Source organism: Aethalodelphis obliquidens, unplaced genomic scaffold (assembly GCF_003676395.1).
Source record: "Aethalodelphis obliquidens isolate GAN/ISIS:26980383/991018 unplaced genomic scaffold, ASM367639v1 scaffold38, whole genome shotgun sequence".
NCBI lineage: Eukaryota > Metazoa > Chordata > Mammalia > Artiodactyla > Delphinidae > Aethalodelphis > Aethalodelphis obliquidens.
In genome coordinates, this window is record NW_020837982.1 from 5766721 (window position 1) to 5785765 (window position 19045).

Below are 19045 nucleotides of genomic sequence, written 5' to 3' on the forward strand. Positions count from 1 at the left end.
GTTGCCAGGTTCAAACTATAGGGAAAAAACTGATGAGATTGGAAATGATTGACTCAGAAGATATCTGTTCCTGTACAATATACATGAAATTACTTGTAAATCATAGCCTCTGCTGTTCTCCCTTGCTGGCAGGGTAGGGTATGGAAATTTCAGAGTGAGTTTCAGCTCACCTTCTGATAGGGCTATCTTAACCTTCACTGAGAGGAAAAAATTATTTCCCAGCTCCACAGCACTTTTCATTCCACTTAAATTCTCTATCTTAGGGAAGCAATTGTGAGTTTCAAAGCAAATCAAGCTATGTTCCTCCTGTCGACAGTTGGTTCACTTTTTTTTTTCCTATGCATGGGGAAATTATTATATGAATTTTGAATAATCAAGTAAATGCCTCTGTCTTCTTTAGACTATGATTTGTTAATTCTCAGATTTTCTAATTAATTAATAATTAGATTATTAATTCTTGATGTTTATCTCTGGTAATACTGTTCTCCTGAAAAGAAACTATACTTCTCCCAGTGTATTAGGCTGTTGTGATGTGGCCTTTCTTTTTTTTTGGCTGCGCTGCACGGCATGTGGGATCTTAGTTCCCTGACCGGGGATCAAACACGCACCCCCTGCATTGCAAGGTGGAGTCTTAACCACTGGACTGCCAGGGAAGTCCCTGATGTGGCCTTCTAAGTTTGTTATAGTAAAATAAGTGGTTTATGTAAGTACTAAACACATGCCAGATTCCTCTTTATCTGTTTATCTTATGTTGTAACATACCCCCAATTTTTTCTCTTAAATGTACAGCTATGCATGAGAGAACTGAATGCTGTTTATCTACCTGGGACATTTTAGCTTCATGATATCAGCCTCCTTTTATTTCTCTCATTGCCTGTCATTTTTCCTTTGTTGCAGTCTTCAATATTTTATTCATCCTAAAACCATTTACTGTACCACTTTGGCCTTTTATCAAGCAATCCAAAAGTTTACCTCTGCACAGGGCAGCTAGTAATTTTAAACCAAAAGTTACTACTTTCCCATCTCTGGGAATGGTATAATCAGCTACAAAACAAGGTTTAAAGATAGTTTTGCCCAAGCTGGTGTTTTTAAACAGATGAAGTTGGGAAGTTCCTCAGTTTCTCCAGAGTTGTGTTTTCAGAGTAGTCATTTTATTTTTCGACTTGAGGGGTTGTGGTCCTAGCATATTAAGTTGAAGTTCAAATATCTCTTGAATTTAAATCCAGAGAGATTTAGAATGGCTGTGTTGTGGAGTTTTCCTAGGTTAGCCTGTAAAGTTAGTATGAAATCCATGTGTGTCTGACGTCTGAATGGAATTAGCAAAGCCAGGGACATTTAGTGCTCCTTAGTATGACTTTCTGCCCATCTCACCTGTCCCACAATGTCCTTGTGAGTCGGAGAGTTTCCAGGAGGACTCCCCGTCGGCCACTGAAATTTATGGTAAGAGTTGATGGGAAGAGACCCGCTGCGGGGGAGGAAGCCTCTCAGGGAGTGGTGAGTCCATGCGGGTTAGTGGGCAGCCTGGGTAGGGGCATTCAGTGAGGGTGAACTGTGGCGGGGGTGTGAGGAATCCGGGGATTACTGGGTGCGGGAGAATGCGGGGCCAGGGACGGAGCTATAGGGAGGACAGACTGGGGCCCAGGAAGTAGGGAACTGCAGAGACGCGCGGCCGAGCGGGGCCTGGGCTGGGAGGGGGCGGTCGTTTGGGGGCCGGGCCCTGGGTAGGGGGGACGGCACGCCGTGGGATGGAGGCGCGGGTACCTGCCTGTTGCCTGGTTGGAGGCCTCTGGCCGATAGAGGGAGCTGTGGGTCTGGCGGCCCCGATACCGCGGGCGCTTAGGTGGGACCGCGCGTGCGCGCGGAGCGGCGTACATATGCCGGGGTCCGCGCATAGCCCGAGCTGAGACTGCGGGCGGGGGCCGAGGCGCCGCCCATTGTCCCGCCCCCCGGGACCGCCTATTGTGCCGTGACGCTTGCGCCGCCCTCGCGGCCTGGCGGGGGAGGGGCGACCCGCGCCGCAGTCAGCGTCGCCGCCATGGATCTAGGTGGGTGTTCGGTTCCTCTGGGCCCGCGTGGGCCGCGTTGAGCAACCGGCGACCAGGCAGTGCTGAGTGGGCCCGGGCTGAGGGAGACCTCCGGGCCGGGGAGGGGTTTGGGAGGGCGGGGGTGTCTTGGAGACCGGAGGTCGGGGGGCCGGGCTCTACCCGCCGCTCTTCCGCTCGCCTCTTGCCGGCTCCAGGCCCCTTTCCACGTGAAGGGGCCAGCGGATGTGAAGTTAGCGTTCGCGAGAGTGGACAGGTTCGGGCACGTGCTTTGGAAAAGGCCGGGCTCCGGCGGCGCCCCGGGGAATCCCGTATCCCCAACGATCTCATTTATTGAACGTCTACTAAGTTCTTGAGCAAGCGTTGAGGTCCTCGTGGATAAACGGGGATGATGATACCGTATCAGCCTCACAGAGTTTGGGGGAGTTTTCACTGAGATCACGTGTGTACAGTGTCGAGTCCGGTGCCTTGCGCAGGGCTAGCGTTCTTCAGACCAGCAGTTGTGGGCACGGGTTGCAGCAGCCGAGGCGGCAACGTGCGTCTTGATTCTCCAGATGCCAGGTCTGGGAGAAGGGAGGGGACAGCTGGTATAAATCGGCGGCTCCTTGCCCAGCCTCCCCCGCTGCTGGATGTGCTCTTAAGGGCATAAGACCAAGAGCTGTTCTGGGAGAGCTGGGGTGAGGCTCCCCAAGATGTGCCAGTATTAGTAGGCTGTTGAGAAATGTTCTGGTCCCTGCCCCCAGCCAGCTGTTCCGTGGTGGAAGGGTAGAGTTGGAAGAGTTTGGAGCCCTGCAGCTGTGGTGATCTCTGATCTCTGTCCCAGCCCACTGCTTTGCAGTTCCGACAACCTGAGCAAATTGTTTGAGTCTTAATGTTTCCATCTCTAAAACAGGAATGGTCCTCAAAATGTTGATCTGACGATGAAAAGATACACATACCAACTAGCACAGTGCCTGGTACAGAGTAAGCGCTTAAACATAAGGAGCGGGCACTCACAAGCGCCAGTTAACCATTCGTGATAAAACACTTGGGATTCGCCCAGCCATTAACTGCTTCTGGGACTTACTCCTTCAGGTGGCATGAGTATATACTTACCGTCTCTGGAAGGTGGGTCTCAGGGGCCAAAGATCTCAGCTGAGCAGGTAGAGCAATAAAATTAAATTTACAGAGTCAGAAGGGAGCCTTTTGGGGGGCCCTGGGAGAGCAGCCTGAACCAAAAAGAAAGGCCAGAACCCCCAGGGAGACCTCTCAGCAACCTGGCTCTTCCTGGGAGTCTGCCTCAGCCACTGGGCACCAAGATGGATTGCCTTCACCAGCGGGTTGCATAGGAGTGCTGTTCCAGATGGAAGGGGCAGGATAGTCTCCTGGCCCATGAAAATGGGGAAGCTGTGTTCTTGAGGGCCTGAGGGACTGAGGAAGGGGCCCTGGGAAAGGGGAGAGGGGTCAGGAACATTGAAGAGTGAGCAATGTTTGTACGATGATTTAGTTTCTGGCCCAAAGGAAATATACCTAAGAAAGACATGTCCTGTTTCTGAGCTGGAGGAGGCAAAGAATAGGGACAAGATTCTGGTCCTGGCAACAGTGGAAAGGTTTGGGAGAACCAGCGTTTATCGAGCACTTAGGCTCTTTGTAGCCTGATTCTATTTTGTAGTACGCGGGCCTCTCACTGTTGTGGCCTTTCCCGTTGCAGAGCACAGGCTCCGGACGTGCAGGCTCAGCGGCCATGGCTCACGGGCCTAGCCGCTCTGTGGCACGTGGGATCCTCCCGGACCGGGGCACGAACCCGTGTCCCCTGCATCAGCAGGCAGACTCTCAACCACTGCGCCACCAGGGAAGCCCTGTAGCCTGATTCTTAATTGTATATATCTTACCTAACCCTCAACAGCCCTGGAAGATGGGATTGGGAGCCAACAGTGGGTGTGGACCCAATGCCAGGGGCTTGACTGTATGTATTATTTGATCCTCAGGGTCATAATGTGAAGTCTGTATTATCCCCACATATGCAGAAGTTCAGAGAAGTAATCTGTCCAAGATCACACCACTTCCCCCCCCATCTCACCCCGGTACGCGGGCCTCTAACTGTTGTGGCCTCTCCCGTTGCGGAGCACAGGCTCCGGATGCGCAGGCTCAGTGGCCATGGCTCACGGGCCCAGCCGCTCCGCAGCATGTGGGATCTTCCCGGACTGGGGCACGAACCCGTGTCCCCTGCATCAGCAGGTGGACTGTCAACCACTGCGCCACCAGGGAAGCCCACACCACTTTTAAATGGCTGAGCTAGGAGTTAAACCCATGTCTAATTAAACATCCCAAGATGCCTTCCTTGCTAAGTCTGTGTCAACTCAGGGCTCATTGAAGAAGGACTTCTCTGAATCTAGTACAGTATTTTTTTCTATCTACTTCTTGGCTTCTACCAGAGAACCAGGACCATTAGTAGCTTATTCTCTTTGATGGAAAGAGCTGTGGGAATTGAACTGTTTCCCCAAAAGGCAGAACGTTTGAAATCTGTTTCCAAGACAAGGCTTTAAGAGAAAAAAGAGAAGCAGGGCTTGTCTGAGTGCTGCTGTGCAGACAGTCCTGGTCCACGCCCTTCCTAGTCTGTATCGGTACTTAGAAGCTCAGTTGTCAAGTCCTGCAGTAAGTACTTGGTGGCCGCTGTAGTTTGGTACTGTCCTTGCGCTCTCTCTCTTTCTCTCTCTCAGCCAGCCCTTCTTCCCCAAATCTTCTGCTGGCCCATCCTTTGCTGGAGGGCCTTGCCTCTGGGCAGGCTCCTTCCTGAGTCACATTTCAAGGTTGACTTGCCTCCTGAGCTTCAGCCCTGTGTTTCCATTGCTGGAGGACGTTTCTACCTTAATGTTCTACCTCAAACTCCAAATGACCAAGACGTATCAGTGTTCCTTCCAAGCACATCTCTCGTGTTCCCTGTTTGCAGTAGTGCCCGTTGTCTTCCCAGGTCCAGGCTAGAGAGCTTGGGAGTCCTTTTTTATTCCTCAGGTTAATCCTTTGACTTCAGCTCTGCAGCGGGTCCTAGAACCATCCCTTCTTCCCCCTCTCCCACTGATTTCATTCAGAACCCTTTTCATCTCTAACCCTAATAATGACAGCCTGCTGACCAACTGCTGCCTCTCCCTCTAACCTCTGCTTGCTGTTCTGAAAATTTTTCACCACATTCTATCCTATTGGACTTCTGTCTGTGCAGGACCTTTGAATATCTGTGAAGAAATGACTGTTCTGCATGGGGGCTTCTTGCTGGCCGAGCAGCTGTTCCGCCCCAAAACACTGGCAGAATTGACCAAGTCTGACTGGGAGCATGTCGGGCGGCCGATTGTGGAGGCTCTGAGGGAGATCTCCTCTGCCACGGCCTGCTCCCAGCCCTTCGCCTGGAAGAAGAAAGCTCTGATTATCATCTGGGCCAAGGCTCTGCAGCCCTACCCTGTCACGCCTTCTGACACTGAAACCCTGTGGCAGGAAGATGTGTTCTTCTCCGTGGGCAACATGATCCCCACCATCAACCACACGGTCCTCTTTGAGCTGCTTAAGTCCCTGGAAGCTTCCGGACTCTTTATCCAGCTCCTGATGGCCTTGCCCACTACTGTCTGCCATGCAGAACTAGAGCGCTTTTTGGAGCACATGACTATCGACACTTCTTCGAAGGATGTGGCCTTCTTCCTCGACGTTTGGTGGGAAATGATGAAGCACAAGGGCAATCAGCAGGACCCCCTGCTCTCCCAGTTCCGGACAATGGCCCATAAGTACCTGTCCTCTTCAGATGAGTTCTCCCACCCTCCAAAGAGGTTTAAGTCCGACCCGGATGTGTGTCCTACCGTGCCCCTGCTGGGCATGCTGCTCACTGGGCTGAAGCAAATCCAGGATAGGATCCTGTGCCCCGGGATGAAGTGTTGCGCCTTGGCCAACTTGGCTGACATGCTGACCGTGTTTGCACTGATGGAGGACAACCCCCAGGAAGTGTCCGCCACTGTGTACCTAGACAAACTGGCCACGGTGATCTCCGTGTGGAACACGGACACCCAGAACCCATATCACCAGCAGGCACTGGCAGAGAAGGTGAAGGAGGCAGAGCGGGACATCAGCCTGACCTCACTGGCCAGGCTGCCGAGCGAGACAATCCTCGTGGGCTTCGAGTTCCTGCGCAGCCTGCTGCGGGAGTGGCGGGAGGAGCTGCGGGCCACGCTCGGTGGCAGCCAGGGGACGAGCTACAGCAGCTACCGGCTGTGCGACAGCCTGACCTCCTTCAGCCAGAACCTGAAGCTCTACCTGGACACCGCTAGCCTGTCCAAGGAAGAGAGGCAGGTGGCCTCTGAGCTGGCGGAGTGCGTGGGTGACTTCCTGAAGGACACGAACAGGGTGCTGAAGAACAAGGGCTTTGAGAAGGACATCACTGCCTCCATCGCCATGGCCATCATCGAGCAGAAGTTGGACCGGCACGTGGAAATGTGCTACATTTTCGCTTCTGAGAGGAAGTGGGCCTTCTCGGATGAGTGGCTGGCCTGCCTGGCCAGCAGCCGGGCTGTCTTCCAGGAGCCCGGCCTGGTGTTAGAGCTGCTGGAAGCAGTGGTGGACGTCAGCGCGGCAGACGGGGCTGTCCCCAGACCCCAGATCAAACAGGTCATCGACTTGATCCTGGAGTGTCATGCACACCTCTCACTGCCAGATAAAAATAAAGTCCTCTCGGGCGTCCTGCTCTCCTGGGGGCGCAAGGGCCTCTCTGAGAAGTTGTTGGGTCACTTGGAGGGGTTTCAGGAAGACCTCAACACGACTTTTAACCAGCTCACGCAGAGCGCTTCTGAACAGGGCTTGGCTAATGCCATCGCTTCTGTGGCCCGCCTAGTCATTCTGCACCCGGAGATCACGGTGAAGAAAGTGTGCAGCATGGCCGTGGTCAACCTTGGCACCCACAGGTTCCTGGCTCAGATTCTCACCGCCTTCCCTGCCCTCAGGTTCGCGGAAGAGCAGGGTCCAAATCCCTCCACGACGATCGTGGTGTCCTGCCTCAAAGAAACAGTCTGGACGAAGTTCTCTACACCCAGGGAAGAGAAGCAGTTTCTGGAGTTCCTGAGATGCCTGGTGAATCCTGTGAAGCCCCAAGGGATTCCAGTTGCTGCTCTTCTCAAGCCAGATGAGGTGCTAAAGGAATTCGTCCTGCCTTTCCTGATGCTCGACGTCAAAGAGGTGGACCTCAGTCTGAGGATCTTCATCCAGACTCTGGAAGCAAACACATGTCTAGAGGAATACTGGCTGCAGACCTGCTCTCCGTTCCCACTCATCTTCAGCCTGTGCCAGCTCCTGAATGGCTTCAGCAGATACTGGCAGCTCCCCAAGGAGAAGCGCTGCCTCCCCCTGGACGGGAAGGACCTGGTGATCCACATCCTGGAGCTCCTCTGTGAGGTGGTGTCGGCTAACGCCGAGACCTTCTCCCCGGACACCTGGGTCAAGTCCCTGTCCTGGCTCCACGGGAAGCTGGAGCAGCTGGACTGGACTGTGGGCCTGAGACTGAAGAGCTTCTTTGAGGGCCACTTCAAGTGTGAGGTACCAGCCACGCTCTTTGAGATCTGCAAGCTTTCTGAGGACAAGTGGACCTGCCAGGCCCGCCCCAGGTATGGGCCCGGCACAGGCCTCCTGGCCTGGATGGAGTGCTCCTGCATCTCCAGCAGCATCTCTGAGCAGATGCTCGCCCTGCTGGTGGTGGATGTGGGCAACCCTGAGGAGGTCAGGTTGTTCAGCAAGGGCTTCCTGGTGGCCCTGGTGCAGGTCATGCCGTGGTGCAGCCCCCAGGAGTGGCAGTGCCTTCACCAGCTGACCAGGAGACTGTTGGAGAAGCAGCTCCTGCATGTCCCCTACAGCCTGGAGTATATTCAGTTTGTCCCTCTGCTCAACCTGAAGCCCTTTGCCCAGGAGCTCCAACTCTCCGTACTCTTGCTGAGAGCTTTCCAGTTTCTCTGCAGCCAGAGTTGCCATAACTGGCTCCCTGTGGAAGGCTGGAGCCATGTGGTCAAGCTCCTCTGCAACAGCCTGACCAACCTCCTGGACTCTGTTCGGTTGATACAGTCAGTTGGCCCTTGGGCCCAAGGACAAGAGCAGGACCTGACCCAGGAAACCCTGTTTTTTTACACCCAGGTGTTCTGTCACGTTCTGCACATCATGGCCATGCTCCACCAGGAGGTGTGTGAACCACTGTATGTTTTGGCCTTGGAGATCCTCACCTGCTACGAAACCCTGAGCAAGACCAACCCTTCTGTCAGCTCCTTGCTCCAGAAAGTAAACGAGCAGCACTTCTTAAAGTCCATCGCCGAGAACATTAGCCCCGAGGAGCGGCGCCAAACCCTCCTGCAGAAGATCAGCAACTTCTGACCTTCGTGGGTCAGAAAACAGCTGGGCCTCAACCTGGCCAGGTCTACGGGGGCTACAGCTGAAAAACACAAATTTTTCGGTTATGTGAAATTTTACACAAGCCCAAAAATCTGACGACATTGTAAAGAAAATAGTTTCTTAGGTATTTGTAACATACAGATTGTAATAAAATTCTCTTTTGAGTTTTATCTTGCCTCTTTTGAGACTTTCTTATCAATAGTCTAGGCTCATCAGTACACGCTGAAATTGGGCGCAGCCAGTCGTGAAGATCAAGTCAAGCTGGGAGGCGCGTGTTCATCACTGGGCTTCTCCACCCTAGAATCTGGCAAATAAGTCTAAAGGTGAACCCACCCAGGTGGACTGACTACAAGGTACGTGTGTTCTGTTGCACTGAGAGTCTCTTTAAGAGTCATTTTGCCGTATCTTGGAAAGGGCAGGAACTAGGAAAGGGACTCTTTTCTGCTACCAATTGGCCATGTGATTTGTGTGTGCACAAGGCCTGCAACCAGTGTAAAAGGAGAGGGTTGGACCAAGAACATGAAATGTGGGGTGGGTGGGAGGGAGGTCAGTGACCTCAGGAAAACGGGTCTCTTCTGAATCGAGGACTTCTGCCCCACAGTGTTAACGCTGTCCATTCAGTGGATCTCAAAGGGGCTGTGCTGACACTGTCTGGTAATCACCACAGAGACGTGTTTAAAGGATGGGTGTAATTATCTTCTGCCTGGGGTGGGTTGTCATGGGTGGGTTGGTTGGTGGGTTTTTCTGTTTGTTTTATCTATCTATCTATCAGGTCTTAGTGTGGCAAGTGGGCTCCTTAGTTGTGGCTCACGGGCTCCTTAGTCGTGACTCGCCAGCTGTTTTAGTTGCGGCATGCGAACTCAGTTGCGACATGCATTTGGGATCTAGTTCCCTGGCCAGGGATCGAACCCTGGCCCCCTGCACTGGGAGCGTGGCGTCTTAACCACTGCACCACCAGGGAAGTCCCGGTTGTCACGGTTTTGAAGAACATGTGGGAGCAGGGAATGGTGTGTGCAAATGCGTGCCCAGGATATATTCCAGAACCATGAGGACTCGTTAGGGAAGTGTTTAATTGGGAGGCAAGGAAGGACAGCTCCATACCCCCATCACAGTGAGGCAGTATTCAAGTTCTCTCCCCCCGCACCTAAAGTGGGCTGGCTCTGTCTGCGGCCTACAGTTGGGTTTCCACCCTCCTGACTCCTAGTTGGGATTCACCTGGGAAGAGAAGAAAGGGCCTAAAGTTACGTGACCACTGGGCTAGAACTCTAGAACTCTGCAGTGTACTCTTGGCACCGTGAATTACAGAAACATGTTAGAGTGAGGTATGAGCTAGGCTCTGCTGGAGGCTGAAGGCATTCACACACACCCTTCCCCTGCAACAGCCCACCTCTGCCAGTTACACGGAGAAGAACACAGAACAGAAACAATAGCACACAGCAGCCATTCCAGTTGGTCACAGGACAGGTCTTAACCAGAAGTCGGCGTGGATATATTTCACAAATGAGAATAAGTTGGAAAATATTAGTGCAACTTAGTCACCACAGGGGTGATTTATAAAGATATACGGATAGTAAACAAAACGGTAAAAAAATTACAGCATTTTATGTTTTTAAATGGCACCCATTAAAGACTGAAATAGTCAAAATTTGAGACACTGTTACACACTCAGTACTTTAAAAGTTCACAGACAACAGTGAATTAAAAGGCACTTTTAAAAATCTAGTTTTTCACTACTGCTTGGGAAAAAACTTCATGGTAGCAGTTTCTAAAACCCATCCTTGTCGTTCAGGAGCAATTAGTGTTGGCACCAGAGGATCCTATCGGTAAATGGTGGTGAAGGAGTCAGTCTACAGAACATAATTTGGCCAGGGCTGACTTGCACTTTTGCTCTCCAGCCTTCTGTGGCTAAATGGCAGTAAGTCAGATAGGAACAGACTTTGGACCACAAGCTCTGGCTTATCAGGAGGCAGTCTAGATGAGACATCTCATGGTTTGGAATACAGCAGTCCGTTCTGCTTCATAGGATAAGGACAGTGTCAAAGCGGGGTTACCCAGTGAATAGCTCGGTAGCCATCATTTCACTTTACCCCTATAGTTTTTAATAAGAGCATCCTGTGTGTGTGGATATGGGGAAATCTGGGCTTGAGGGACATGCTAAAAAGGGAATAGTATCTGTGACTGTTGGTCTAACCAAGTCAGCCTGCAGAGGTGCTGACCTATTGGCCTTCCTACCTACTCAGGTGCTTCAGGTTCCCATCCCTGCCATCTACCCCACCGCGCCAGTGAGACTTCTGATCAGAAGTCGGTAGACAGGAGAATTCAATGTTGGCACATGGATGAAAGGATGAGGCAAAGGACCTACGGGTTATCTAGTAAACAATAAAAAAACTACCTACCCACAACGATTTTCCCAGGCCAACATCACAGGAAAAGAACCAAGTCATCACTTGCTTCTGCTGGCCCAGTATGTGTGGATACTCCCTGAGTGGCTGGAAAGGTGGGGAGCCACCAATATGAGGACCAGGCAGGTGCCCTTGTCACCTTGGTCCACCTATCTCCACACCCCATGCTTCTACCTCCAGAGCCCTTGAGATAAGACCCAAGGAAGGATCCTTGGGCTTCACGTTAAACCACCTTGCTGCCAGTGGAGGTCTGACGGGATCCAATAGTTGTTACTAAGGAAAAAGTGCTTTTGCAAAAGGGGCAGGTTAGAAACGAGAGGTGATAGGAATATTCTTTAGAGAAACGCTAATCCCTCTGCTTATCAATACCCAAAAGGCTGAGGCCACCCAGGGCACAATCTGCAGTTTGGTCCACGGGAATACTGAGTGGAGGAGGCGCCCTCACTGCCTGGCTCATGGAGCAATTAACCATCCTTTTTGGCTTGGGGAGCATCAAAGAGCCGGACTGCCTTCTTGCACAGCAGAGAGAACCAGTAGATCTGGGGAGCGATGAGGAAGGCGTTGGCCACATTGCAGTAGAAAGGAATGTGGAACGGCACTTGGAGCAGGCTCAGTCCCTGCTGCTGGCCGTAGGACCAGTACATGAAGGGGAAAAGGAGGATCCGACATGAGAAGAAGGTGGTCAGCGTGAGGATTCCGTTCACCTTGTACAGCAGCGTGTGCTGCTGCTTTAGCTGCAAAAGAGGGAAGGAGAGCACAGGGTCACTTTCAGGGAATGACTAGCCTGAGTCCCACAACGGACAGGCCAAGCGTCTCCTTTTCGGACACTTGTAGAAAAGATGATTGAGCACTGCCGTATTTGTATATGCAGAGAGTCTCATATTGTTTCCAACAGCGATGTGAAATTTGATCTAAGCCACCCAGCTGACAGGAGCACAGGAACGGTGGGTTAGAGAAACTCTGTGACCAGGATAAATATATATGAAGAACTGGATCAAATTTGAATCAAATGTACAATTTTTCAATCCCACTGGCTCGAAAGACCAACTGACCTTTAAGTCTGTTCAAGGGTCTCCTACCCCACTATTGGTAGCACTAAAGAAGTTTCTCCAAACCCTCTTAATCTACCAAGGAGAAGCAGAGTCTGTTCCCTCGGCACTTTCTGCCACTCCTTTCATACGTGCCTGAATCAGAACTCTGCCCAGCGACACAAACGGAGTACTCAGTTCTGCCATGAAGATGCAGCCAACAAAGAAGTCCCCAAGCTCTCCCCTAAGCCTCTGCAGAGGAAAAGAGGAAAAAGGGAAATAAGTAATGGAGGTTAAGGAACCACCGGAAGGAAAATTCTAACTAGGGCTATTGAAAAGGGTAACCCTGAGCAACCATGCAGGGAAATGGAAGTGCTAAACGGGCCAGTGCAGACCAGTTCACACTTGGAATCCTCATGGTCCAGAGGCAACTGCATCACACACTGAGCTTTCTCTAGAATTTCAGTGTCAGCCAAAAGGAACTCTGCAGCCCACTTTTGGGTATCCAACTTAGTCATGCCAAGGGCAGGCACTTAAGCCAGTTCAGTTCCACGAAATATGCACCAGGGCCCATGCCTGATGTTAGGGTCCCCAACACAATCAAGAGAGACTTATTAAAGAATGTCATGCACTCTACCTCTCCTTTTATCCTTTCAAGAAAGCAGTATAGGGAATTCCCTAGCAGTCGAGTGGTTAGGACTCGGCACTTTTGCTGCTGTGGCCCAGCTTCAACCCCTGGCTGGGGAACTAAGATCCCCCACAAGCCACAAGGCGCGGCCAAATATAGAAAGCAAGCAAGCAGTATTGGGATAGCAGTTCTGTCTCTTAGTACCACCGAGCGAGGTACGTAAACTCATAGAGCCCCAGTTTCTTCCTCTATGGTATAGGGCTAATATTTTCTAATTATCATTTCTAATTATTTCTAATAATTTCTAATGATTAGAAAGCAACAAATTTTTTTAAAGTTTTTTTTTTTTATGTGGACCATTCTTAAAGTCTTTATTGAATTTGTCACAATTTTGCTTCTGTTTTATGTTTTGGTTTTTTGGCCGCGAGGCATGTGGGATCTTAGCTCCCCGACCAGGGGTCGAACCCGCACCCCCTGCGTTGGAAGGTGAAGTACTAACCACTGGACCCCCAGGGAAGCCCCCAAGCTACAAGTTTTTAAATCAAGCACCTGTCACCTGGTAGGCGCTTCGGAATTACTAGTCTCCCCTCTGCATTCCCATTTCTCTTCCTTGTTGGGTGAGTTTTTTTAATGGGAAAAAATGGATCTGGGGAGAAATTATGAGGCTATTTGCTTTGAGAGTCTGTGCTTTTGTGACATCAAAATAATGCCAACAGCCCTCTCTGGGCACTATCAGAGCAAATAACCAGTTGATGGAGCTACGCTCATTTCTTTGAAACAATTTTTATGGTGTTTTCTATTATATTGTATGAACTAAAGGCAGAACCTTTGACAAATGCTTGGGCATCACAGAGGGCTGGGGGATTGCCAGTGAAGAGGATCACAGACATTTCAGATTTAACTCCTTTCTACACTGTGGCAGCAGCTGGCAGGAGGGCAGTGGGGGCAGCAGGAAAGGGGAAGAAAAGGGGGCAGTCTGACAGTTGGGACACCCAGTTCAACAGGAGGAATGAGTGGCTGAACCTACTGGTGCCTGTCCTGGGAGGCCATTACCTGTGCGACGGGCACAAGGACAAACAGAATAACTGCGTGGTGCGTGATCATGAGGCGGTTTTTACTTAGGAAGTTTCGAAAAATGGTGAGGGGACGTTTGCTGCTCTGGTCCCTGGTTCGGTACCATTCACAGAGGTACATGGCGTAGGAGTCATAGATCATGTATGGAATCAAAAACCAGACATACTCTCGGGCAAGCCAGTGCCTGAAAGAAAGCATATGGATGGTCCAAGAAGTAATTATGGAAATCCGTTATGAAGGCTCACAGCCAGCCTCTTCTTAAACACATCTGCAGCAGCTTTGCACTTAATCAGCTGTTTTTACTCCAGATACTTCACAATGAACATGCTGAAGCTGACAAATAAGGAGAGTGAACAACTTTCTCTAAATTACAGGGCAAACTCATAAGTGTCAAAGGTAGAAAGCAAGGATTCACTCAGCACCATGGGTTTCAGTGACTTGCCCTCACTATCTGTCTGGTTTAGCTACTCATTTGTAATGGATTTTCTGGTACTTTGTGATATAAGCTGACTTTGATAGATATCTCTACCAGTGATTCAACAGACCCACCAAGAAACAGGTTTGGAAAGTGACCCAAATCCCAAACCCAGTATTTCCAGTTTAACTCTACTCAGTTGCTCAATAGTTGGGACATTACTCTTGAATCTGTTTGCAACCCCACTCTAGGGAGTTTCCAGGAAGTAACCCTGGCCACTTTCTTTACAATACTATGGCTAAACCCAGTTTCATTCAAGAAAAATATCTCTGGAAATGAGCCCAGAGCTCAAGGACTACCTTACAGGAGACAGATACCAAAAGAGAAGCTAGGACAAAAGACAGTGTTCCCATTTACTTGTCCAAAGGGGTTGAATCAATATTTGCTGAGTCAAAATGACAGTTTATCACTGTCCCAGAGCAGATTAGAAGCTAAGTCTCTACAATTTCCAAAATTTTGTTCCCCAAATAGTCACTCTACAGAAAATCTACATGAAAAAAAAAATCTAAATTGAAATTATGTACTATCCTGGGAAGGATTAGACTAAGTCAGCGAAGTTTTATCAAGCGCCCATGTGTTAGGTAGAAGAAACCATTTAGTTTTATGGTTCTTAAACTACCTGAACATCAGAATCGCCTGCAGTGCTTATAAAGGGCTCCACGCCTCAGAGACTAAACATGGTGTGCCCAGGACCTCAAATCTGTATTTTTAACCTTGTCTTCATTTAACCTAAGGAGCCAGTCCACTGAACTGCAACATTGGGAATATAGAGTGCCATTCACATTTCTGTTCCTGAATGATTCCACACTTACCACAGCAAAACTAAATAATGAGTAAGCAGTGACATAGGCAAACAAGTAATGGCAAACTTAATATACATTCAGGTAAATCAATTAGCCAAGTTCCAATGAGGCAGAAAGATGCAATATTTATTCTACTGCCCATCTGTGGTCTCCATCGCTTTCTTGAAGCAAATCCAAAGTAAAACAACTATGAAGAGCAATTAAAAACTCATCTGAAATATAACTGACCTCTCCCCTTGCGTGGAGCCTAGGGTTTTAAAATTTTGCACACGGTACCAATTCAATAAGATGCGAAATTGTGGCTGTTAGTTGAATTCCCTGAAGACTTACCAGCAAGCGATCTGGATTATAATCTTAGCTAGCACTAGCCTGGACTTTAACTTTTGTTTTTGTTTTTTTTGCGGTACGTGGGCCTCTCACTGTTGTGGCCTCTCCCGTTGCGGAGCACAGGCTCCGGACGCGCAGGCTCAGCGGCCATGGCTCACGGGCCCAGCCGCTCCGCGGCATGTGGGATCTTCCCAGACTGGGGCATGAACCCGCGTCCCCTGCATCGGCAGGCGGACTCTCAACCACTGCACCACCAGGGAAGCCCGACCTTAACTTTTTTTATAAAATGAAGATAATTAAAAAAAAAAAAGATAATAATCCTTGTCTTACTTTCCTGATGAAGTTATTGTGAAGATTAGAAAGTTAAAAGTATGAGAGTACTTTTAATTGTTACTATTATTATTTTTGGCCACACCATGCAGTTTGTGGGATCTTAGTTCCCAGACCAGGATCAAACCCAGGTCCTCGGCACTTATTTAAATGTAAGTGAGCTGTGTGGCCAAAAAAAAAGAAGCGCTTACATTGAGAACTAGGGATCTGGGTCTCTTTAAGGAGCTGATGAAACCCCTGGCCCTGCATCACACCCTACAGATAATTTGGGAAGATTCATAGACACCCCCTCCTACCTACAGACATTCTATATGAAGGCCTAAAATTAAAAGACATAGAATAGAAAAATATTTGGATGTACAGACTATGAACCCCAAAAGGCTTTTTTTTCCAGATGATTAGGTGCCTTTAGGGCATCCTTGTGCATCCATGTAAGTTGAGGGCACAGAAGGTGCTGTCTGTCTCTATTTTGCAAGTAGAGGATGAATCTAAGGCATAAAGATATACAAAAGAGGGGCTTCCCTGGTGGCGCAGTGGTTGAGAGTCCGCCTGCCGATGCAGGGGATACGGGTTCGTGCCCCGGTCCGGGAAGACCCCACATGCCACGGAGCGGCTGGGCCCGTGAGCCATGGCCGCTGAGCCTGCGCGTCCGGAGCCTGTGCTCCACAACGAGAGGAGACGCAGGAGAGAAAAGAGCCCCTAACACCAAAAAAAAAAAAAAAAAAAAAAAAGATATACAAAATGAGGACCCTAAAAGCCAAACTTAGATTTGCTACCATGCTCAAGCCACTAAGACACATGGCTTCTGAGGGGAGAACACAAGCGTGCTACAGAACTGAAAGTTAATTGTGTGCAGATCTCTTCCTGAGATGTGTAGCAGCTGCCTGCTGCTTGCCCTCAAGTGCCATGGGGGCTGCATCTGTCTTAGCTTAATCTCTGCAAAGGAGGCAGGTTTCAAGTTTGACCTGACAAACTGGGGGCAGTGAGGGAGCCTGCTGCACCATCAGGAAATGGTCAATTAAAATAAAAATTGAACCCAGCTGAGAAAATGCTGTTAGTCTTTGGTGTATGCAATCAAAGTCACTTGACCTATCTTCTCTCAGGATCTACAATTCATCGCCAATAACTGGTTTTCTCTAAAAAAAAAAAAAAAAAGGCAAAAGAGAAGCACGAAAACCTTGATGGCAGGGTTAATCCCAAATAAGAACCAGGCACCAAATTTGCAGGCCACAGTGAGATAGATGCCCCTCTCGGGCTCCCCTCCCATTCCATTCCCAACAGGTGAAAACCAGGACACATAATAAACATGAGAAAGGGATTAGGAAAGGCTATTAACTTTCCCTGCACATATGACAATTGCTCTTCAACTTAACTGTGAGGAGGAAAGGGTGATTCTAGGAAGACAGGTAAAAAAGGATGGCTTTGAAAGGATGGCTTTAAAATGGGGTGGGGGGGCACTGTTACCCAGGTCTAAATACTATACAAAGTAGACCAGCCTGGTCGCTGTAAGTTGTTTCACTGAATGCACATTTCCTGTCCTGCCTGTGGACTGAACTTTCACACCCATTCGAGTCAGTTTTCTGAAAGCTCCAGAAAACTCTTCATCACCTTCATCTTTCAGAGGAAAGACAAGAGCAGCATTTGTAAGGAAAGGGGTGGTGGATTTGTTCCTTTCCATAGCAGGGCTCTGCTAACCACACATCCTATCTTGGCCGATGAATGCTCCACAGCAGAACCCCAGGGAGATCATTTAAAAGAACCAAAAGCCACACTTCCACTTCTGAATAATTTTCACATTTATCTATCGCATAAAGAACCTGGATCGTTGGACCACACTGTCCTCTAACACGCCACCTTAAATCAGACTCAGGCTCTGTCATGGTCTAGCATTTCTTCAGTTTACTTTCTCCTAAGCTGGCGATGCTGAAGGTGAGGAGAGGAGGAGCGAACTAGTTATAGTGCCCAAGTTTCACCCATTAATCAGCAGCCTGACGGCACATGCTGATAAAGAACTAGGACCTGTGAGCCACTCAAATGCGGAAGCTTCGAAAAAGCCCAGCGCCGTGATCGGTGTAGCTTTCACCTGGCATTGGATGTTACCTGTCGGTGATCACGTGGCTACAGGAGCGGATGATGATGATCCCAGACCCGGTGGCCAACACAGCCTGCACTGAAGAAACCAGCCTAACGTGCGACAGAAAAGAGAAAAGGGGGGAGGGGGGACGGAAAGAGTGCTCAGTCCAGTCCCATGGACAGCATGAAGCCAGAACTCTTCAACCTGACTTCCCCCGGCCGCCAGGGCGCCGAGGAAAACGGTAGGGCCGCCGCCGCGCTCCCGACTCCCAAAGCAGCTGGCAGATGTCAGCATCGGGGAGACGTCCCTCCCGGTCCTCATCAGCGTGGGCAGCCCCCCCACCCTCCAGCCTGCTCCCGCTCCACCCTCCTCCGCCTCCCTCCCTCCGGGGGCAGGCTGCACAGGGTCCTCGGAGCTCTCCGGCCCGCGCCGTGGACTGGGCGAGGACCCGGGAGGCGGCCCCCTCGCTTCCTGTCGTCCCCCTTTTCCGCCCTGGGCTCGGCGTTGGGCGGGCGCAGCCGGGACGCGTGGTCGGGCGGCGGCGCGGCCTCGCCCCGTACCTGGTGCTGATCAGCACGCAGTCGTTGTGGGTCCAGGCGGGCCGCGCGCGCCGCAGCCCCCAGGCGCAGAGCCCGAAGAGCCCCGGGAAGAGGAGCGAGCCCCAGGCCAGCGGCAGCAGCATGGGTGCTCGGGCTCGGCCGCCTAGCTCGGCGCCCTCGGCGTGGCTCAGTCGGCTCCGCGCGCGCGGCTCCGGGACTGACGCGGCCTGCCCGCCCCTATTTCTACCCTCCGCCCTCCGCCCCCCGGCCCCGGCCCCGGCCCGCCGCGACTCCGGCAGCCGCCGGGCGCTGGTCCCGAGCCCGCGGCGCCACTCCCCGCGTGACCAGGCCGCGGACCGCGATAGGAGCGGGCTGGCCGGGCGGGGCGGGGTCTCGCCGCCACCCCCCCTGGGCCCCGAGGCTTCCCCTGGTTTCCCGGCCGGCGAGTAGGCGGCAGCGGGAGCTGCTGCCCGCCGGGCGCCGAGTGAGCGGACGTTGCTTCCCCGACCAGCGGCGCGCGAGTGGCCGCCGCCGGGGCGAGGCCGTGGAGGAAGCGCCGAGGCACTCGGGGCTTCTGTTCCGTCACCGCTGACGCCTCCCCCTCCCTCGGGGACCCGCCTGGCTGACGAACTGCCCCGCACCTGCCCACCGGGCGAGGGAGGAGAGGTGGGGGAGGCCCCGAGAGGGCCAGGTAGGAAAAGGCTCCGGGCCTAGACCCCCGACCAGCAGGGTGGGGTGAGCCCGCGGGGCAGGGGCGTGGCCCGGCGCGAACAGGGCGGTGAGCGTCTCTCCAGGCGAAGGAAGGACAGGGCGGGTGGGCTTGAGGCCGTCTGCTCGCCTGACTTATCTATGAAGCACTCTCGCTTCCAAGTGGGAGGCTTAAGGAAATGGTCGTTCTGCCGGCCAGAGATGGCTTTTCCACGTCCTGCCAACCGCCGA

The 19045-nt window shown here is 51.4% G+C and overlaps 2 protein-coding genes across 4 annotated transcripts; one reads left to right on the forward strand and one right to left on the reverse strand.

The window, feature by feature from the left end:
- Nucleotides 1-1185: 1185 nt before the first annotated feature.
- GEMIN4 (gem nuclear organelle associated protein 4) lies at nt 1186-8596 on the forward strand. Its single transcript, XM_027130552.1, has 2 exons — nt 1186-2045; nt 5239-8596. Exons 1-2 carry the CDS (start codon nt 2036-2038, stop codon nt 8406-8408), a joined length of 3180 nt encoding a protein of 1059 aa, XP_026986353.1. The 5' UTR covers nt 1186-2035; the 3' UTR covers nt 8409-8596.
- A 1351-nt stretch (nt 8597-9947) lies between these two features.
- On the reverse strand, nt 9948-18796 carry TLCD3A (TLC domain containing 3A). Of its 3 annotated transcripts, XM_027130560.1 has the most exons (5): nt 18128-18796; nt 17594-17677; nt 13538-13742; nt 12013-12108; nt 9948-11562 (listed from the first exon to the last, which is right to left on the reverse strand). In XM_027130560.1, the coding sequence occupies exons 1-5, from the start codon at nt 18247-18249 to the stop codon at nt 11293-11295; spliced, it is 777 nt and encodes a 258-aa protein (XP_026986361.1). In that variant the 5' UTR covers nt 18250-18796; the 3' UTR covers nt 9948-11292. The 3 variants fall into 3 exon arrangements, with proteins under 3 accessions (XP_026986361.1, XP_026986364.1, XP_026986363.1); XM_027130562.1 differs by lacking the exon at nt 13538-13742 and having other exon boundaries at nt 11453-11562; nt 18128-18365; XM_027130563.1 differs by lacking the exons at nt 12013-12108; nt 13538-13742 and having other exon boundaries at nt 11451-11562; nt 18128-18366.
- Nucleotides 18797-19045: the final 249 nt, after the last annotated feature.

What these genes read in the sequence shown, in the direction of transcription:
- TLCD3A (XM_027130560.1), bottom strand. Translation starts at nt 18,249, where the DNA reads ATGCTGCTGCCGCTGGCCTGGGGCTCGCTCCTCTTCCCGGGGCTCTTC. An exon ending in TGCGTGCTGATCAGCACCAG is followed by an intron (nt 17,678 to 18,127) that starts GTACGGGGCGAG and finishes GTCGCACGTTAG; the next exon opens with GCTGGTTTCTTCAGTGCAGG. An exon ending in TCCTTGTGCCCGTCGCACAG is followed by an intron (nt 12,109 to 13,537) that starts GTAATGGCCTCC and finishes TTTCCTCTGCAG; the next exon opens with AGGCTTAGGGGAGAGCTTGG.